This window comes from Carassius auratus, chromosome 1, assembly GCF_003368295.1.
Source record: "Carassius auratus strain Wakin chromosome 1, ASM336829v1, whole genome shotgun sequence".
NCBI classification, from domain to species: domain Eukaryota; kingdom Metazoa; phylum Chordata; class Actinopteri; order Cypriniformes; family Cyprinidae; genus Carassius; species Carassius auratus.
The window spans coordinates 6,573,074-6,588,671 of NC_039243.1; the positions used below are offsets into that span (position 1 = coordinate 6,573,074).

The 15,598-nt window shown below is 36.9% G+C and overlaps 1 protein-coding gene across 1 annotated transcript; it reads left to right on the forward strand.

Annotated features, from left to right (window-relative positions):
* The first annotated feature begins 2,041 nt into the window (after positions 1–2,041).
* On the forward strand, positions 2,042–10,644 carry LOC113048427 (actin-related protein 2-A). Its single transcript, XM_026210253.1, has 9 exons — positions 2,042–2,201; positions 3,025–3,135; positions 4,893–5,108; positions 5,194–5,266; positions 5,744–5,880; positions 6,370–6,519; positions 6,720–6,865; positions 7,591–7,723; positions 8,422–10,644. The coding sequence occupies exons 1-9, from the start codon at positions 2,154–2,156 to the stop codon at positions 8,590–8,592; spliced, it is 1,185 nt and encodes a 394-aa protein (XP_026066038.1). The 5' UTR covers positions 2,042–2,153; the 3' UTR covers positions 8,593–10,644.
* Positions 10,645–15,598: the final 4,954 nt, after the last annotated feature.

Below are 15,598 nucleotides of genomic sequence, written 5' to 3' on the forward strand. Positions count from 1 at the left end.
TGGATACTCTGCAGTGAAAACATCACAATAATCCACAACACAAATCCAGTCATCCATTAACATCTTGTAAAGCGAAAAGCTGCATGTTCGTGAGAAACAAATCGATGATTAAGGTATATCAGCTTTAAACTGTTGCTTGAGGCCAAAATACGTGACCATAATCCATTTTTATTTTTGCTTCCTCCAGCAAAAAAGTTCCCTTTTCATGCAGCTTTTCACCACACAGTGTGTTAATTGACGTATACTGGAGTGTTGTGGATTATTGTGATGTTTTTATCAGCTGTTTAGTCTCTCATTCTGACGGCACCCATTCACTGCAGAGTATCCACTGGTGATCTGATGAAGAAACAAACTCATCTACATCTTGGATGGTCTGAGAGTGAGTTCATTCTCAGCTAAATTTAAATTTTGGATGAGCTATTCCTTTAACGTGTATATAAACTCATACACACTGACATTTTGTCTCATACACTGAACACGTGATCCTGCTGTTGTGTTGCTGTCTTTAAGAAGGTGAACGGGTAGTTTTTCTTTTCTTTTTTTTCTACTGAGATTGCTGTATAACAGAGCTTGGAGGGATTGTGGGTAATTATGACTATGAGTAAACCTCCTTGTTGCTGTATGAAATTGCTGGTTTTCTAACTTGTTAAATTGTAAATCTCTTAGCTTGTGTGTGTGAACTGAGTGTGTTTTTGTTTTAAATCATTGTGCTTCATCACCAGTTCACAGCTTTCTCTTATTTAATTGTATGTTTAACTGGGAATCACAGCCGTAGAACCTCCTCAAGCTCTAGAAGATGTGTGGCATTAGGTTTAATGCTGGAAGCTGTCTGAATATTTGATGTCTGATTTGCTATTACTTGTTCAGGTCAACATTTTATTTTTACAACTTGTATTTTTAAGGATTGTTATGGAGATGCAGTGGATTAAGCTGAACTGCTGTCAATGTTTGAACAATCATTTCTAATAATTGTAAATTTTTTCATTGTGTATGTATTGTCTTTTACATTTTGAACTCATTCCTGGACATGGGACCAGTGAACAATAGATTATGAGATTATACTTTTGTTTATTTTGGACTTTTTTTTTTCAGAATTGGAAGATGGAAATGATCTATTAAATGTAAACGAGGAGTAAATTGGTTAAAATGCCTCAGTTGTCCTCAATGAGTATATGACTTAGAATAACTTCAAGTATTTTTTAAACAACATTTTATGAACTGACATTTGTGACCCTGGACCACAAAACCAGTCTTAAATTGCTGGGTTGTATATTCAATAGCTAAAAAAAACATAGATTTTTCTTTTTATGACATAAATCATTAGGATATTAAGTAAAGATCATGTTCCATGAAGATGTTTTGTAAATATTCTACCATAAATATATAAAAAAGTAATTTTTGATTAGTAATATGCATTGCTGAGAACTTCATTTGTACAACTTCAAAGGCGATTTTCTCACTATTTATTTATTTTTTTTCATCCTCAGATTCCAGATTTTCAAATAGTTGTATCTTGGCCAAATATATAGTCTGTTCGTAACAAACCACACATCAATGAAAATGTATTTATTCAGCTTTCAGATGATGCACATATCTAAATGTTGAGAAATTGACCCTTATGACTGGTTTTGTGGTCCAAGAGTCCCATATTTGAGTGCCTCTTGGTACCATTGAAAAGGTGAGCTACTGTCCTATTTGCTTTTATTATTGTTTGTAATTTTATCTAAAGTTTGTCAAAATTAGAAAAAGAAGAAGAGATTAGTGAGATATATATGTATTTATATTTTTTACCTGAACTGTCACCTGCACTTAAAAATACTTTCAAGCCCTAAAAAAGTCTGTTCTCAATGCTAAACAACCCATTTATCATTTTATGGCTTTGATTTTTAAAATCAATTTGTTCGTTGTTCTGGGTCCTGAAATAACACCAGTTGTAAACCTCTGTCCGTTGAAGGTGGGTATTTTCGATAATTTTCGTGAAAAGCTTTAAATTTGTAGCTGTACGTGTGATTTTGTTTTGAAGTGTCGTGGCGGACTTTTATTTTGAAGAGGAGTGAAGGGCAGGGCTGAGTTCGCAGACTTCCGGGTGTCCGAAGACAGCGGCGGCGGCGGCGGAGCTGAGATCAGGGCGGATTCACCGAGTCTGTACAAACATGGACAGTCAAGGCAGGAAAGTGGTGGTCTGTGACAACGGGACCGGGGTGAGTGTGACTGCGCACCTTATACCGCTCGCTCCGGTCTGAATGATGTGTTTTATCGCCGCTGTGTGTGATTTAATGACGGCTTGTAGGAAGAAGATGCAGCGGAACAGGAAGTGATCTGATAGCACCTTATTTCACACAGTGATTATCTGTGATTTAACGTTACATTCGGCCTGTTATGTGGAAAAAAAGCTGTGATCGGATGTTTAGAAATCATAGATCGGACCGTGTTATAAATGCTTTGCATGTGGGTGTTTTGCAGGATCTTAATGAATGTATTGACACGATTGACACACGTATTTCCGTTAATATTTGAATGAGGTCGCAATGTGAGCGTGCATAATTTATTAAATTACATGGTTGTGCACATATTTATCGATGTTGCATGCGAGTTTGTGTCAGTAAAAGCTAAAGATGATCTCAAACTCACTTCCGAGTTTGTAATTTCACATCTGGCCGAGAGAGGAAGTGACGAGACAACCCATAGAAACACATCACATCATCATTCTCTCTGTGTCTGGGATTAAATGGTAATGGTGAAGAATACTGTGGTACATATCCTGCAATACCATGGTGTTAGCATGTTTAGAAAAAACATGATATCGCTGCAATAAATGTCCAGAAAACTATGGTTACTGATTAGAATTGTTTATAATCCGCAATAAGTTTACACAAAATTGTCTACTTATTTATATTATTAAAATTTCCCCCGGTACCATCGAAAATCCACAAATAGTAATATGAATTTAGTTTAAACTGAACATTAGAGTCGGCATGTGTGTCATTGTTTCCACAACTCTCTGTCTGTCTGTCTTTTCTTCAGTTTGTGAAGTGTGGATATGCCGGCTCTAATTTCCCGGAGCACATTTTCCCGGCTCTGGTGGGAAGACCGATCATCCGCTCCACAGCCAAAGTGGGAAACATCGAGATCAAGGTAAGTTTCCCCACTGAACTGCACCCTAAATCTTTCCCTATGTCTTGGGCTCTGTCCCAATCAGCCGTATACACCCTACAGCAGTCCCCTAAAGCTGCATCCGGATTGAAATTAGTAACTTAACAGTTCGTTTTTAATCATATGAAACTGTTTATTTATGATCTTTGCTATTAAATGTATCACAAGCAGGTTCATAATCTTGAAATGCTGCCTATCTAGGCCACCAACTGGATTTGTTTTGTATCAGAGGTTGTAAATTATAATTTTAAAGGATTTCAAAGAAATGCTGTGAGTTTGGTAACGGTTCCTGTTTGACTTGAACTTCCTGCAGAGTGGTGTTCACTGGGGTGGAGCCGCCTCGAGAGGGGTCCTTCAGGTTCCTCTCACCGAAATATTCATCTTTGATTAAAAAGGAAACACAGAAATATTAAGATATACTTTAAGAAAACTGAAAAAATATGACTAGATTGTTTTTTAGCCATGTAAACACTTTTTTGTTTTGTTTGTTTTTTGCCATAAACACTTTTTTTTAAAATACTTTAATTAGAAATGGATATATTTCTAGACAAAGGTCTGTCAGCTTATGAATGATGTTGGGGAACATGTTTTATGATCGTGCCGTGGAAATACAAACCTGAAGACAGCGAGCGCAGTGCTGAAAAGGGGCGGAGCTACATAGTCTATATTAAATTAAGGAGTTGAGAAAAAGAATAAAAAAGTACTAACAAACATAGTTTCAAACAATAAATTAAGAGAACTAATTTATGCATTTTAAATCATTTTAATACAGTTATTTAAAAAATCTAAGCAATGAATGACCCGAGTATACCGATTCCCTTACTGTCTTTTGTAAGTAGGACATGTTTTGTCCCTTTTTCCAAGAATCAGGGATAAGATCGCTGAGCCTGCATCAGTTTTGACTCTCACTCTCATTGCTCATCTCCTGTTTTCTCCAAATATGTCTTTCTCTCCTCTGTTACTGTATTGAGGTGCTGTAGGATTATAGGAAGATGGTAAGTGTGTGTGTGTGTGTGTGTGTGTGAGAGTCTTACCTGTAGCGATTCTCTCCAAACCCTTTCAGGAGATGCAGAGCTGGTTGACAATATTATTGCATTAATGTTTGGACTAATCTTTATCTCTCACTAACCCTGATGAAATGATCTTGCTTGTATGGGTCAGTTTTTGACATTACCCAGAATGCACTGGTCTGTACAGAATGGCATGAGTGTGCCGTGTCCAAATATGATATACAGGGTTCATGGTCATGAGTAGCCATAGATGCTGGTATGGCAACAAAAAGTAGATGAATAAATTCATTGTAATAAGAAAGCCAGGAAATGTCAGGTTAAAAGTTTGCTTTTAACACCTGGAAAAAAATACTGCATGATTACACGATAATATTTAATTATGGTTAAAACGTAATATGGGAGGCAGTGTTATTTTAGTTTTATTTAAATACATTTATAGTATTCATATTTTGAATGAGTTTTTATTTTTATGCTTTCAGTTTCCAATTTAATTTTATTAGTTTTTTTTGTAATATCTTTATTTCAGTTTTAGTAATTTTAGAACTCGCATTTGTGTACAAGTGTACAGAAAATAGTCTATTTCATAAACATCAGTGACTTTTATTTTGAAAAACTGATGAAATGAAGTTTGTTTTCCCAGTTTTCTCCAGCTCCATTCAACACTTAATTTTTCTTCCATTCAGCTCACATTGAAAGGTAACATTGAGCATTCTGACCTTTGACCTGTAGGACCTGATGGTGGGTGACGAGGCGAGCGAGCTGCGCTCCATGCTGGAGGTGAACTACCCGATGGAGAACGGGATCGTGAGGAACTGGGACGATATGAAGCACCTGTGGGACTACACTTTCGGCCCCGAGAAGCTCAACATCGACTCCCAGAACTGCAAGATCCTGCTCACAGAGCCGCCCATGAACCCCACCAAGAACCGAGAGAAGATCATCGAGGTTTGAGCACCCGTTCGTTGAATTAAATCTGTGATGAACCTCAGTGAGGCTTGTGATCATTTTTGTCCCTCTTGTCTCCCTGTAGGTGATGTTTGAGACCTATCAGTTCTCAGGCGTTTATATCGCCATCCAGGCCGTGCTCACTCTTTACGCTCAAGGTACTCAACCTTTTTAATTATGTAAAAAAATATATATAATAATAATAATAAGAAAATAAAATAAAAATATGAAAAAAAATGTCAAATAATATGAAATAAAATATAATAATAAATATACTTTTTTTAAATTACATAATAAAGATAATACAAAATAAAATATATAATAATAATAATAATGATAAATATCATACAAATCTAAAATAAAATGTAAAATAATATATATAATAATAGTACAAAATAAAATATTATATAAAAAGAAATATAATAAAAATGTAAAATAATAATAATAAAAATAATATAAAATGTAACATAATAAAAATAATTCAAAATAAAATTATTATAAAATAATACAAATATATTGTATAAAATAACAAAATTAACACCCAATAAAATGTTGTATAATATTATATTTAAAAAAGCAGTAGTCCATGCCAGACTTGACAAGGTGATGTTTGGGAATGCCTCTTCTCTGTACAGGTCTGCTGACGGGTGTGGTGGTGGACTCTGGTGACGGTGTCACTCATATCTGTCCAGTGTACGAAGGCTTCTCTCTTCCTCATCTCACACGTCGTCTGGACATCGCTGGACGAGACATCACACGCTACCTCATCAAGGTACCGCCCCATCAATACTCTCTCTTGTCTCATTAGCTGTCATTTTTATGTTTAAAGCTTTCATTTAAAGTTTCTTTTTTTATAATTTTGTTTAGGGCTGTCATGATTCCTCGATTTTAAATTCAAATACTCGTTTATAAAAAAAATCTTAATCTGTGTCGATTAATTTTCAAAATACCGGAAACAGCACAGAATCCATGAAAAGCATTATTAGCCCATTTTCTAAGTCCGCATAAAATATTAAATCCAATCATAATAAATCATAGTGCTTAGTGCTATTGTGAATTCACAGAGGCTTTGATTCAATTCAATAAATCTATGCTCTGCGGGTTCAGTGTGTAATTTATTTCTATGCATGTAGTAACGGCTGCGTTCACAGTAAATGCTGCTCCACACAAACAGTTCTCATTTACATGCTGCAATCGTTCAGATGTATTTTCCACGGACAACCTTCCAGAATGACTCTTAACGCTGTCCATTTCTCTGCAGCTGTTGTTGCTGAGGGGTTATGCCTTCAACCACTCAGCGGACTTCGAGACGGTGAGGATGATGAAGGAGAAGCTGTGTTACGTGGGTTATAACATCGAGCAGGAGCAGAAGCTTGCGCTGGAGACCACCGTGCTGGTGGAGTCCTACACGGTGAGTTCAGCCCAATGGAGGAGCAGCGAGACGGTTGTTAACTCATAAGATCTTCTCCATGACCATCTTAAACCATAATGACCCTCGTGACAGCAGACTTGTTATTGCCAGCAGAGGGCAGCAATGTGCTGTGTCTCTTTGAAACCGTCAGCAGGGTATAAAATGGGAGAATTCACACTAGTTTGTCCCTGGGTTTGTAGCTTCCGGACGGCCGAGTGATTAAAGTGGGCGGCGAGCGGTTCGAGGCTCCGGAGGCTCTGTTCCAGCCCCACCTCATTAACGTGGAGGGAGTGGGTGTGGCTGAACTGCTCTTCAACACCATCCAGGCCGCAGACATCGACACCAGGTCAGTTTACATATCTCATGATCAGGATTAATATACAAGAGATTTTTTTTCTCTTGTATATTATTTTTATATTATTTTATTTTTCATTTATTTTACAAACTAAATAATAGTAATGCATTTTATTTATTATGTTATTTTTTTAAGTGCTACAACAGGTCATAATAATAATAATAATAATAATAATATAGTAAAACAATTTAATCTTTTTTTATATATACTATTGTATAATTAAAAAAATATATTATTTTACTAATAATAATAATTTTTTTAAATTGTAATGTTATCATTATTTATATTTCAGCCTGATCTCACGGCAGTTTGTACATATTTTACGAGGTGGTTAATTCATACGACCTCACTCGTACAAATTCATATGATTTGTGCTAAATCGTATGTATTTTAGGAGTTGCACAATTTGTATGAATTTGTACGAATGACATTGGGGTCTAGATAAATCGTACAAAATCATACGAGTGAGGTCGTACAGATTCTTACGAATTAGCCACCTCGTAAAATACGTACAAATTGGTCATGAGATAGCATTGTATATTTATATCTTTGTTACAACGTATTATGTATCATATAATTAAAATATTATTACATTTATTATTATTACTTTAGCTGTTACATATATTGTCAAAATGATCTTTTTTTTTTGTCTCAGACGCATGTTTTTATGTTCAATTACATATACGCACTGACATTTGTCTCTGTCTTTATGTCAGGGCTGAGTTTTACAAACACATAGTTTTGTCGGGCGGCTCTACGATGTATCCGGGTCTGCCGTCTCGTCTGGAGCGCGAGCTCAAGCAGCTCTACCTGGAGAGAGTCCTGAAGGGAGACGTCGACAAGCTCTCGGTACCAAAGCTTAACCACAACTAACATGTAATACAGACCCCAAAATAGAGATGATCAGTTAGACCGTCCTAAAACCTTCTGATCACTAGGTGGTGATATTCACCGGTAACTGAGTATTTAGCGATGTAGCAGTTTATTTAACATTATTTGAGATTATTTATAGACCGACATCAGCTTCCTTTATTAAGGGAAATTCCTTTAAAATTTTTACTTTTTAATGACATGTTTTTCCCTCCTAACTATGTGAAAGGTCACTGTGATGTTCACAGATGCACTAAACCGATAACTAGATAGGCTTATGATAAAGCATGATCAAATGTCAGCTATATTGAAATGGATGAATCATTTCCAGAGCCTTTTTGCCTCCATAGTATAGTTATATAGAACAGTTTGTTTATATATGTGTGTGTAATATATATATAGCTAGTTGCAGGGTAGAAATTTCTAATTTTCATTAATTAACTCGTACTAAAATGCCTTTAAAATATAATTAAAATAAAAACAAACTTGAACCAAAATTCTTTTGAAAATGAAAAAAAATATAAAAATTACAATTAAATTAGAATATTCATAAAAACTAAAATAGTATCCAAATATTAAAATAACACTGGCGATTTTTGGGTTTTATTACTCATAATTTCTTGCATCATTTAGAATTGGCTGTTTTTCTGAGTCTGCCTTGGCTTCTGTTTTTGTAGAAGTTTAAGATCCGCATCGAGGATCCTCCACGTCGTAAACACATGGTGTTTTTGGGCGGAGCGGTGCTAGCCGACATCATGAAGGACAAAGACAACTTCTGGATGACCAGAGAAGAGTACCAGGAGAAGGGCACACGGGTTCTGGAGAAACTGGGGGTCACTGTTAGATAAATCACACACACACACACACACACTCACACACACACACACAACACTGCATTCACACTCCCAGTCAGGGTGGCATCTTGGCAGCGTATACAGCACAGAGGTTTCAGCAGATTATGAGGATGAGAAAAATGATATTCAAATACTTGAAATTCCCTTGCAATCCAAAAAAGTGCTCTGTTTGTACAACATTCCAAATGTAAAGATTCATATGACCTCTGCACAGCACGAGACAAAAATTGAATGAAATCGAGTGATTTGCTAGTTTATGCTGCCAAAATGAATCCTCTAACCATCCTTCATGTGTATCACCATATCATGTCCTGTCTGTCTCATGAGTTCACATTGACCCTAACGAAGAGAAACACCGCTCAAAAGAGAGCAAGAAACAGGAGGATGTTGTGTACGTAGAGGGACAAAACAATAAAAAGATGTATTTTTAAGAAAAATAAAGTTTCTTTGGTAATAAAATTAATTTTATTGTATGGATAAAAATCTCTGCATCCAGTTTGCTAATAAAAAAATGAAGAATGTAATTGTGGCCAAGAGTATCAAACACACAGACGTATTTCTGAAGGCAGATTGCTATTGCTGAAACGTCTGTTTTCTGTCTCTTCCTGTCTGTAATCTCAGCATCCGTGCACTTCATTATTGGATGCCCCACGAAAATAGAGAGAGAGAGAGAAATGCAGTAGCATCTGGAACCAGCTTCCCCCAATAGTATTTAACAGAACATTTGAAGAGCGTGTTTTTATCCAACAATGTCACCGAGGAGGCTTTGAATGCACTCTTGATGAGCAGAGTGTCATTTTCATCGTTTGAATTGGCATTTGGAAGTCTTTAGATATAGACTCAGTTCCAGGATCAGTTTAAAGGACCTTCATCAGTATCATACTGTATTTAAAAGGGAGTGATAATGTTCTGCTGCATGCTTGGTGTACAGTTGTGTCTAGAACCTCATCTCCACAAATAGCTGGGTGAATCTTCAAAATCAAAAGAAAGAAATAATAAGTTATAGTTTCCTTGAAGGATTTTGTCACGTTATTTTTAATGACATTAATCACCATTTTTCCTCAAATACTCATTACAGTAATGCAGAAAAATCCCTTATTTTTTATTTCCGTAATGCAAAAAAAATAACTTTTTTAAATGATTGAAATGCGTGCTATTTTGGTTTAGTATTATTGAATACTTTTATTTCATTTTTTATACTATGTTTAATACTGATTTAAATGTAAAAAAAAAAAAAAAAAAAACGTAATTCACTTAGTAAGAATCTATTAATGGAATTACAACATGTCCAGTGTGTTACTGTACTGAGATTTGGCAGATGAATGTGTGTAATTGTCAAGAAAATAATAGGAAAATCAAATGTAATTTCTGATTGCTTTTGTTTTTGATTTGGGGATTTTAGTGAAACACACACACATACATTGGCTATAAAACCGTGCGAGCAGCTGCAGCAGTGCATTTTCACACACATGTGCATCATCCATCCATGCGGCTTCATTCCATTGCAATAACCCTGAATCCTTTTCATCAGCTCATTTATTTAGTGTTCTAACGAGTCTGAATCATGTTTCGCTGCCTGAACTATTTCTTTATGGTTTTGCATTCGTGCTTTTTTCTTTGCTGTTGGTTGTCGGTCATTTTCATGTCCTAGAGGAGTTGGATCTAATAGTCTGGGAACGCTGACGCCCGATGGGTGTTTCTGGGTCAGGCGCTTCATTCCCAGACTTAAGGCACCCGTGATGACGCGGTTTACTGCCTGTTTGTAATATGAATTACATAATGATGGTATTGTTGATGATGATGATTTTAGTGTTTGTAATCGTGACAGCCGTCTGGAAGCTGGATCAGTGATGTTTCTGTGTTTGTACACACTCGCACATGGATCAAACTAAACGACGACTCCATTGATGTCACTCTCACACATTCTTCCAGTGCCAAGTTTGGGTATTGTAGTCATTTTGTTTGACTGTTTTCTGCTTTTGGATTTTGTTTAATTTGTAGCATACTGCCAGACCGCTGATTTAAATAAAAAAATTTGATTTATTACTCGATGGTTAAAGTGAGTCTTTTAAGCAGATTGAAGCCAGTATTGTGTGTGTGTGTGTGTGTGTGTGTGTACGCGTGTGTGCATGCACACAAACACTCATAATTTATTCACACTATTATCCATATTTGAATAAGTAAACAAACGTACATCAATCTGATTATCTACGTATCATCTGTCTATATACCTGGTGCCACACCCTAATCAGCTAATTAACTCAAAACACCTACAAAGCCTTTAAATGGTCTCTCAGTTCAGTAGGCTACACAATCATAGGGAAGACTGCTGACTTTGCACAAGGAAGGCAAGACCCAAAAGGTCATTGCAAAAGAGGCTGGCTGTTCACAGAGCTCTGTGTCCAAGCACATTAATAGAGAGTGAAGGGAAGGAAAAGATATGGTAGAAATAAAGTGTACAAGCAATAGGGATAACTGCACCCTGGAGAGGATTGTGAAACAAAACCCATTCAAAAATGTGGGGGAGATTCACAAAGAGTGGACTGCAGCTGGAGTCAGTGCTTCAAGAACCATTACACACAGACGTATGCAAGACATGGGTTTCAGCTGTCACATTCCTTGTGTCAAGCCACTCTTGAACAACAGACAGCGACAGAAGCGTCTCACTTCAAAAAGGACTAGACTGCTGAGTGGTCCAAAGTTATGTGCTCTGATGAAAGTAAATTTTGCATTTCCTTTGGAAATCAGGGTCCCGGAGTCTGGAGAAAGAGAAGAGAGGCACACAGTTCATGTTGCTTGAGGTCCAGTGTAAAGTCAGTGATGGTTTGAGGTGCCATGTCATCTGCTGGTGTTGGACCACGCAGCCGTATACCAGGAAGTTTTAGAGCACTTCATGCTTACTGCTGCTGACCAAATTCATGGAGATGCAGATTTCATTTTCCAACAGAACTTGGCACCTGTACACAGTGCCAAAAATACCAGTACCTGGTTTAAGGACCATTGTATCCCTGTTCTTAATTGAGAACAAGAATGCAAGAAGAGCTGAAGGCCACTATCAGAGTTACCTGGGCTCTCATAACACCTGAGCAGTGCCACAGACTGATCCACTCCATCCCACGCCGCATTGCTGCAGTAATTCAGGCAAAAGGAGCCCCAACTAAGTATTGAGTGCTGTACATGCTCATACTTTTCATGTTCATACTTTTCAGTTTGGCCAGTATTTCTAAAAATCCTTTCTTTGTATTGATCTTAAGTTATAATCTAATTTTCTGTGATACTGAATTTGGGATTTTCCTAAGTTATAATTTTCCTAAGTTATAACAAATATTCATTGTATTAAATGAATATACAAGTTTCACTTTTTGAATGGAATTTGTGAAAAAATCAAATTTTTGATAATGAGCAAAAATGAATGCTTTTCATTCATGAAATGCAAAAAAACAAAACAAAAAAAAACCCACCCATTGTCATTACCTTAATGCTGTTTAAAATAACTAAATATACGTGGCAGGTTTTTGTACTGCTATGCTGATTTAAATGTTTAAAAAAGAATAAAGTAATTACAGTATTTATACTGTAATAAAAAAATGACTTTATTAAGAATTTATTAAGAATAATGGGCGTTACAAAATGTCCTTGTGTGTTACTGTAATGAGAGTTTGGGAGATGAATCCGTTTAATTGTCCAGAAAGTTGTCACAATGCAAACTTCCTGATACTAAAACGAGATAATCAAATGTAATCTCTTTTTGCTTTTCGTTTTGACGTTGAGATTTTTGTGGGATTCACTAAAGGAGAATTGGGCATTTAACGAGTCTCATGGGTCTGGGCCGGGGCGGAAGAAAAGACAATATATTCCTTTAGTAGGAAATATTTGTAATGTTCGTGAACAATACAAAATGTTTTTTTCTCTTTATGTTCCTGTTCTTTTCTCAAGAAGACCATCAAGTTCTTGAACAGACAGTCATCCTGCACAGAAATACAGAGCTGTGGCCTGATTGTGTGTGTGTGTGTGTGTGTGTGTGTGTGTGTGTGTGTGTGTGTGTGTGTGTGTGTGTGTGTGTGTGGAGGAGGGGCTGATTGTGTTCACATTTGTTTCCGATTTTATTCATGTAAACAGGGGGCTGTCAGACTCAGTGGGGCCTGTTTAAATTAAGGCCAGGCTGCTCTGAAAACAGCGACTCACTCGTTGTGTTACATTACACGTACTGAGAGCAGTGGTCTATTTGCATAAATAACAGGAATGCAGATCTTGTCCCAAATTGTGGTGGGTATGAAGAAGTTCACCCAAATATGAACCTTTTGTCATCATTTATTTGCCTGTGGAATGACAAAGCAACACCAATATATGGCTGGTGCACTATATTGCATGTTTTACATCATACAATAGATCAAAATATTAGTCATCAGTGTGCCGTCATATTTTGATTTGTCAGTGGCATCTGCTTAATAACAAGTAACACGGTAGAGACTGCAGAAAACTGTTATTCACATAATATATATCCCATAATTCCACTCTGCACTGTACACATGACTGAACTGGCCTCTGGGGAAGAGAATAGTTATTCTGTTGAGTTGAACTCCGCATGCTATATCCAGAGCACAACTAGCCGATTCATCAGTGTATGACATGAACCACAGACATGTTTACTATCAATATCCTTATGCAGCCGGACTGTGAGAGCAGGAATCTGGTGGAAATGCTCCTTTCTGGCAGTTATTTGCTAAGACAGTCAGCATTAGGGCATGCTGGGATGGAGTATGGAGCACAAGGCTATATTGAAGCACTCTCCCACATCCACAATTTAAAAAAAAAGGGACCCACTTTATATTAAGTGGCCTTAACTACTATGTACTTACATTTTAATTAGTAATTTAGTACAATGTACTTATTCTGTACATACATGTTTTTACATTGTACTTATATTATAAAAAAATGACGTAATTACATCTGTATTTAATTTCTGTAATTACATTCATAATTACACCTTAACCCACCCTTAAACTTACCCATACCTCCAACCCTCTCCCTAACCTTACCCCTATCCCACCTCAATAGCAGCAAAAGTGTTCTACAATACAATATTAACACAATAAGTACATTGTACTTATTTTTTATGTAACTGCATAGTAGTTAAGGCCACCTAATATAAAGTGGGGCCAAAAAAAGTCCGAATGAAAGCCTCTGTAAACTCACTTTGCTTTCAAAATGTGATCCGTTTTTATGTGAAGTGGAGCATTGGGACTTGATTTGATCCATTTATCAACTAACCTTTAACACAAAAAAGAGACAAAAAGTAGCAATTATGAAAAAAAGTTGATCATAATCATGAATTTTCTCAAAATTATGGCAACAATATGATTTATTATAATATATTAGAGTTTTATCTCATAATGAGCGTATCATAATTTTAGGCTTTGTCGTAATCAATACTTTTTATCTCTGAATTATGACTTCCCAAAGCATGTTTTATGTTGCATATAGTATTCGAGTAGGAGTAACTGACGTCAAACATTTGTTTAGTTTTTTGTTCCCGCTGGTTTTTGTCCAGTAGTTCAACATGCTGGCAAATCCACTCATTATAATGAGCAAAGCATTGACACAATGTAAATAAGAGACTGACTAGGTGTTGTTCTTCACACACACACACACACACACACATCATTCTGAAGATAATTCATGCTCCTCAGATTGTAAACTCAACCTCACAGTGAAAGACAATTAATTAATTAAAATGTCTGATGAATATTTGTTTGTTTTTAGTCGTCTAGAGACATAATTATTGCTATATATACATATATATATATATATATGCAATACATGACTTGAAATGGATAGTCTTATATTTCTCCATCGATTTCAATTCTATTATATCATCATATATATTCACAGTTCTTCATGGGATTATAGTTCTTTCCCTCATTATAGCCCAGTGTTGTATCTTTGTCTGATTTTCAAAAACCTTCTTGCTTCAACTCAAATGTTGTACAGTTGTGTTTCACCTGTTAGCCGGTTGGGTTGATTCAAGGGTTATAGCATTTTAACAAAGACCTTTTGGGAAAAATTAACTGAATAAATACTTCCAGAATCAGCACCTCTGAAAAAGGGGACATGAGCTAATACACTCTATTCCAAAGAAGTAAAAAAAAAAAAAAAATCTAAACATAATCCCCCCCCCGCCTAAAATGACTGACCCAAGCCCAGAGTGTTAAGGGTGTAAAGGTAGCATGCAATGCGTCCATCTGCTTCCTTCCCGTCCCAGATCCGGATCCATTTCCCATCATGCTGTCTGCTCATAAGAAACTGCTCCCAACGGAGCCAATTTTTACTGTGTCTCTCTCAATACTTTAGTCTCAAAGATCCAGGCGCTACCAAAAGCTCCCTCCGGACCTGGAATCTTAAAGTGTATTTTAACTGGATTCAAAGCACTGGATCGCTCCACAGAGACGTGCGTGGTCCAGAAGGCTTCAGCTGACCTCGGACTAATGCAGTAAATTCATTACCATGACCTCTCCGGCCCTGCAGACAGGTTGCCAGATAACTACTGCCGAAAGTAAATAAACAAGGGTGTACACGGGGAAAGAGACAATGCTGGCCGGCCTTCTCTTTTCCTGCTGCACACACACACACACACACACACACACACACACACACACACAGCTCCTTCCGAGGTCCCTGCTCAGTGTGGGAAGACTCCTCTGGAGACACAGACGGCTCCTTCACTCCCCTCCGCTCTCTGAACATCTCGGTTTCCTCCCTCTTCCTTGTTCTTTTGTGTAAAGCTACAGTGTTGATACTGATGTCCATTTAATCTTTGGTGACCTTCATCTTTCTCACAAACACACTTCAAACTGTGTCACGCACAATAACATCCTGGTATGTTCCCAACTGGGAGGAAGCCGCGTTGCACAAACACTCGACAAGGGTCCTGAATGAGACGAGGGAGCGTCATCATGGCGCCTCCTGCAGCCTGGGAGTAAGCTTGGGGTGACGGGGTTCA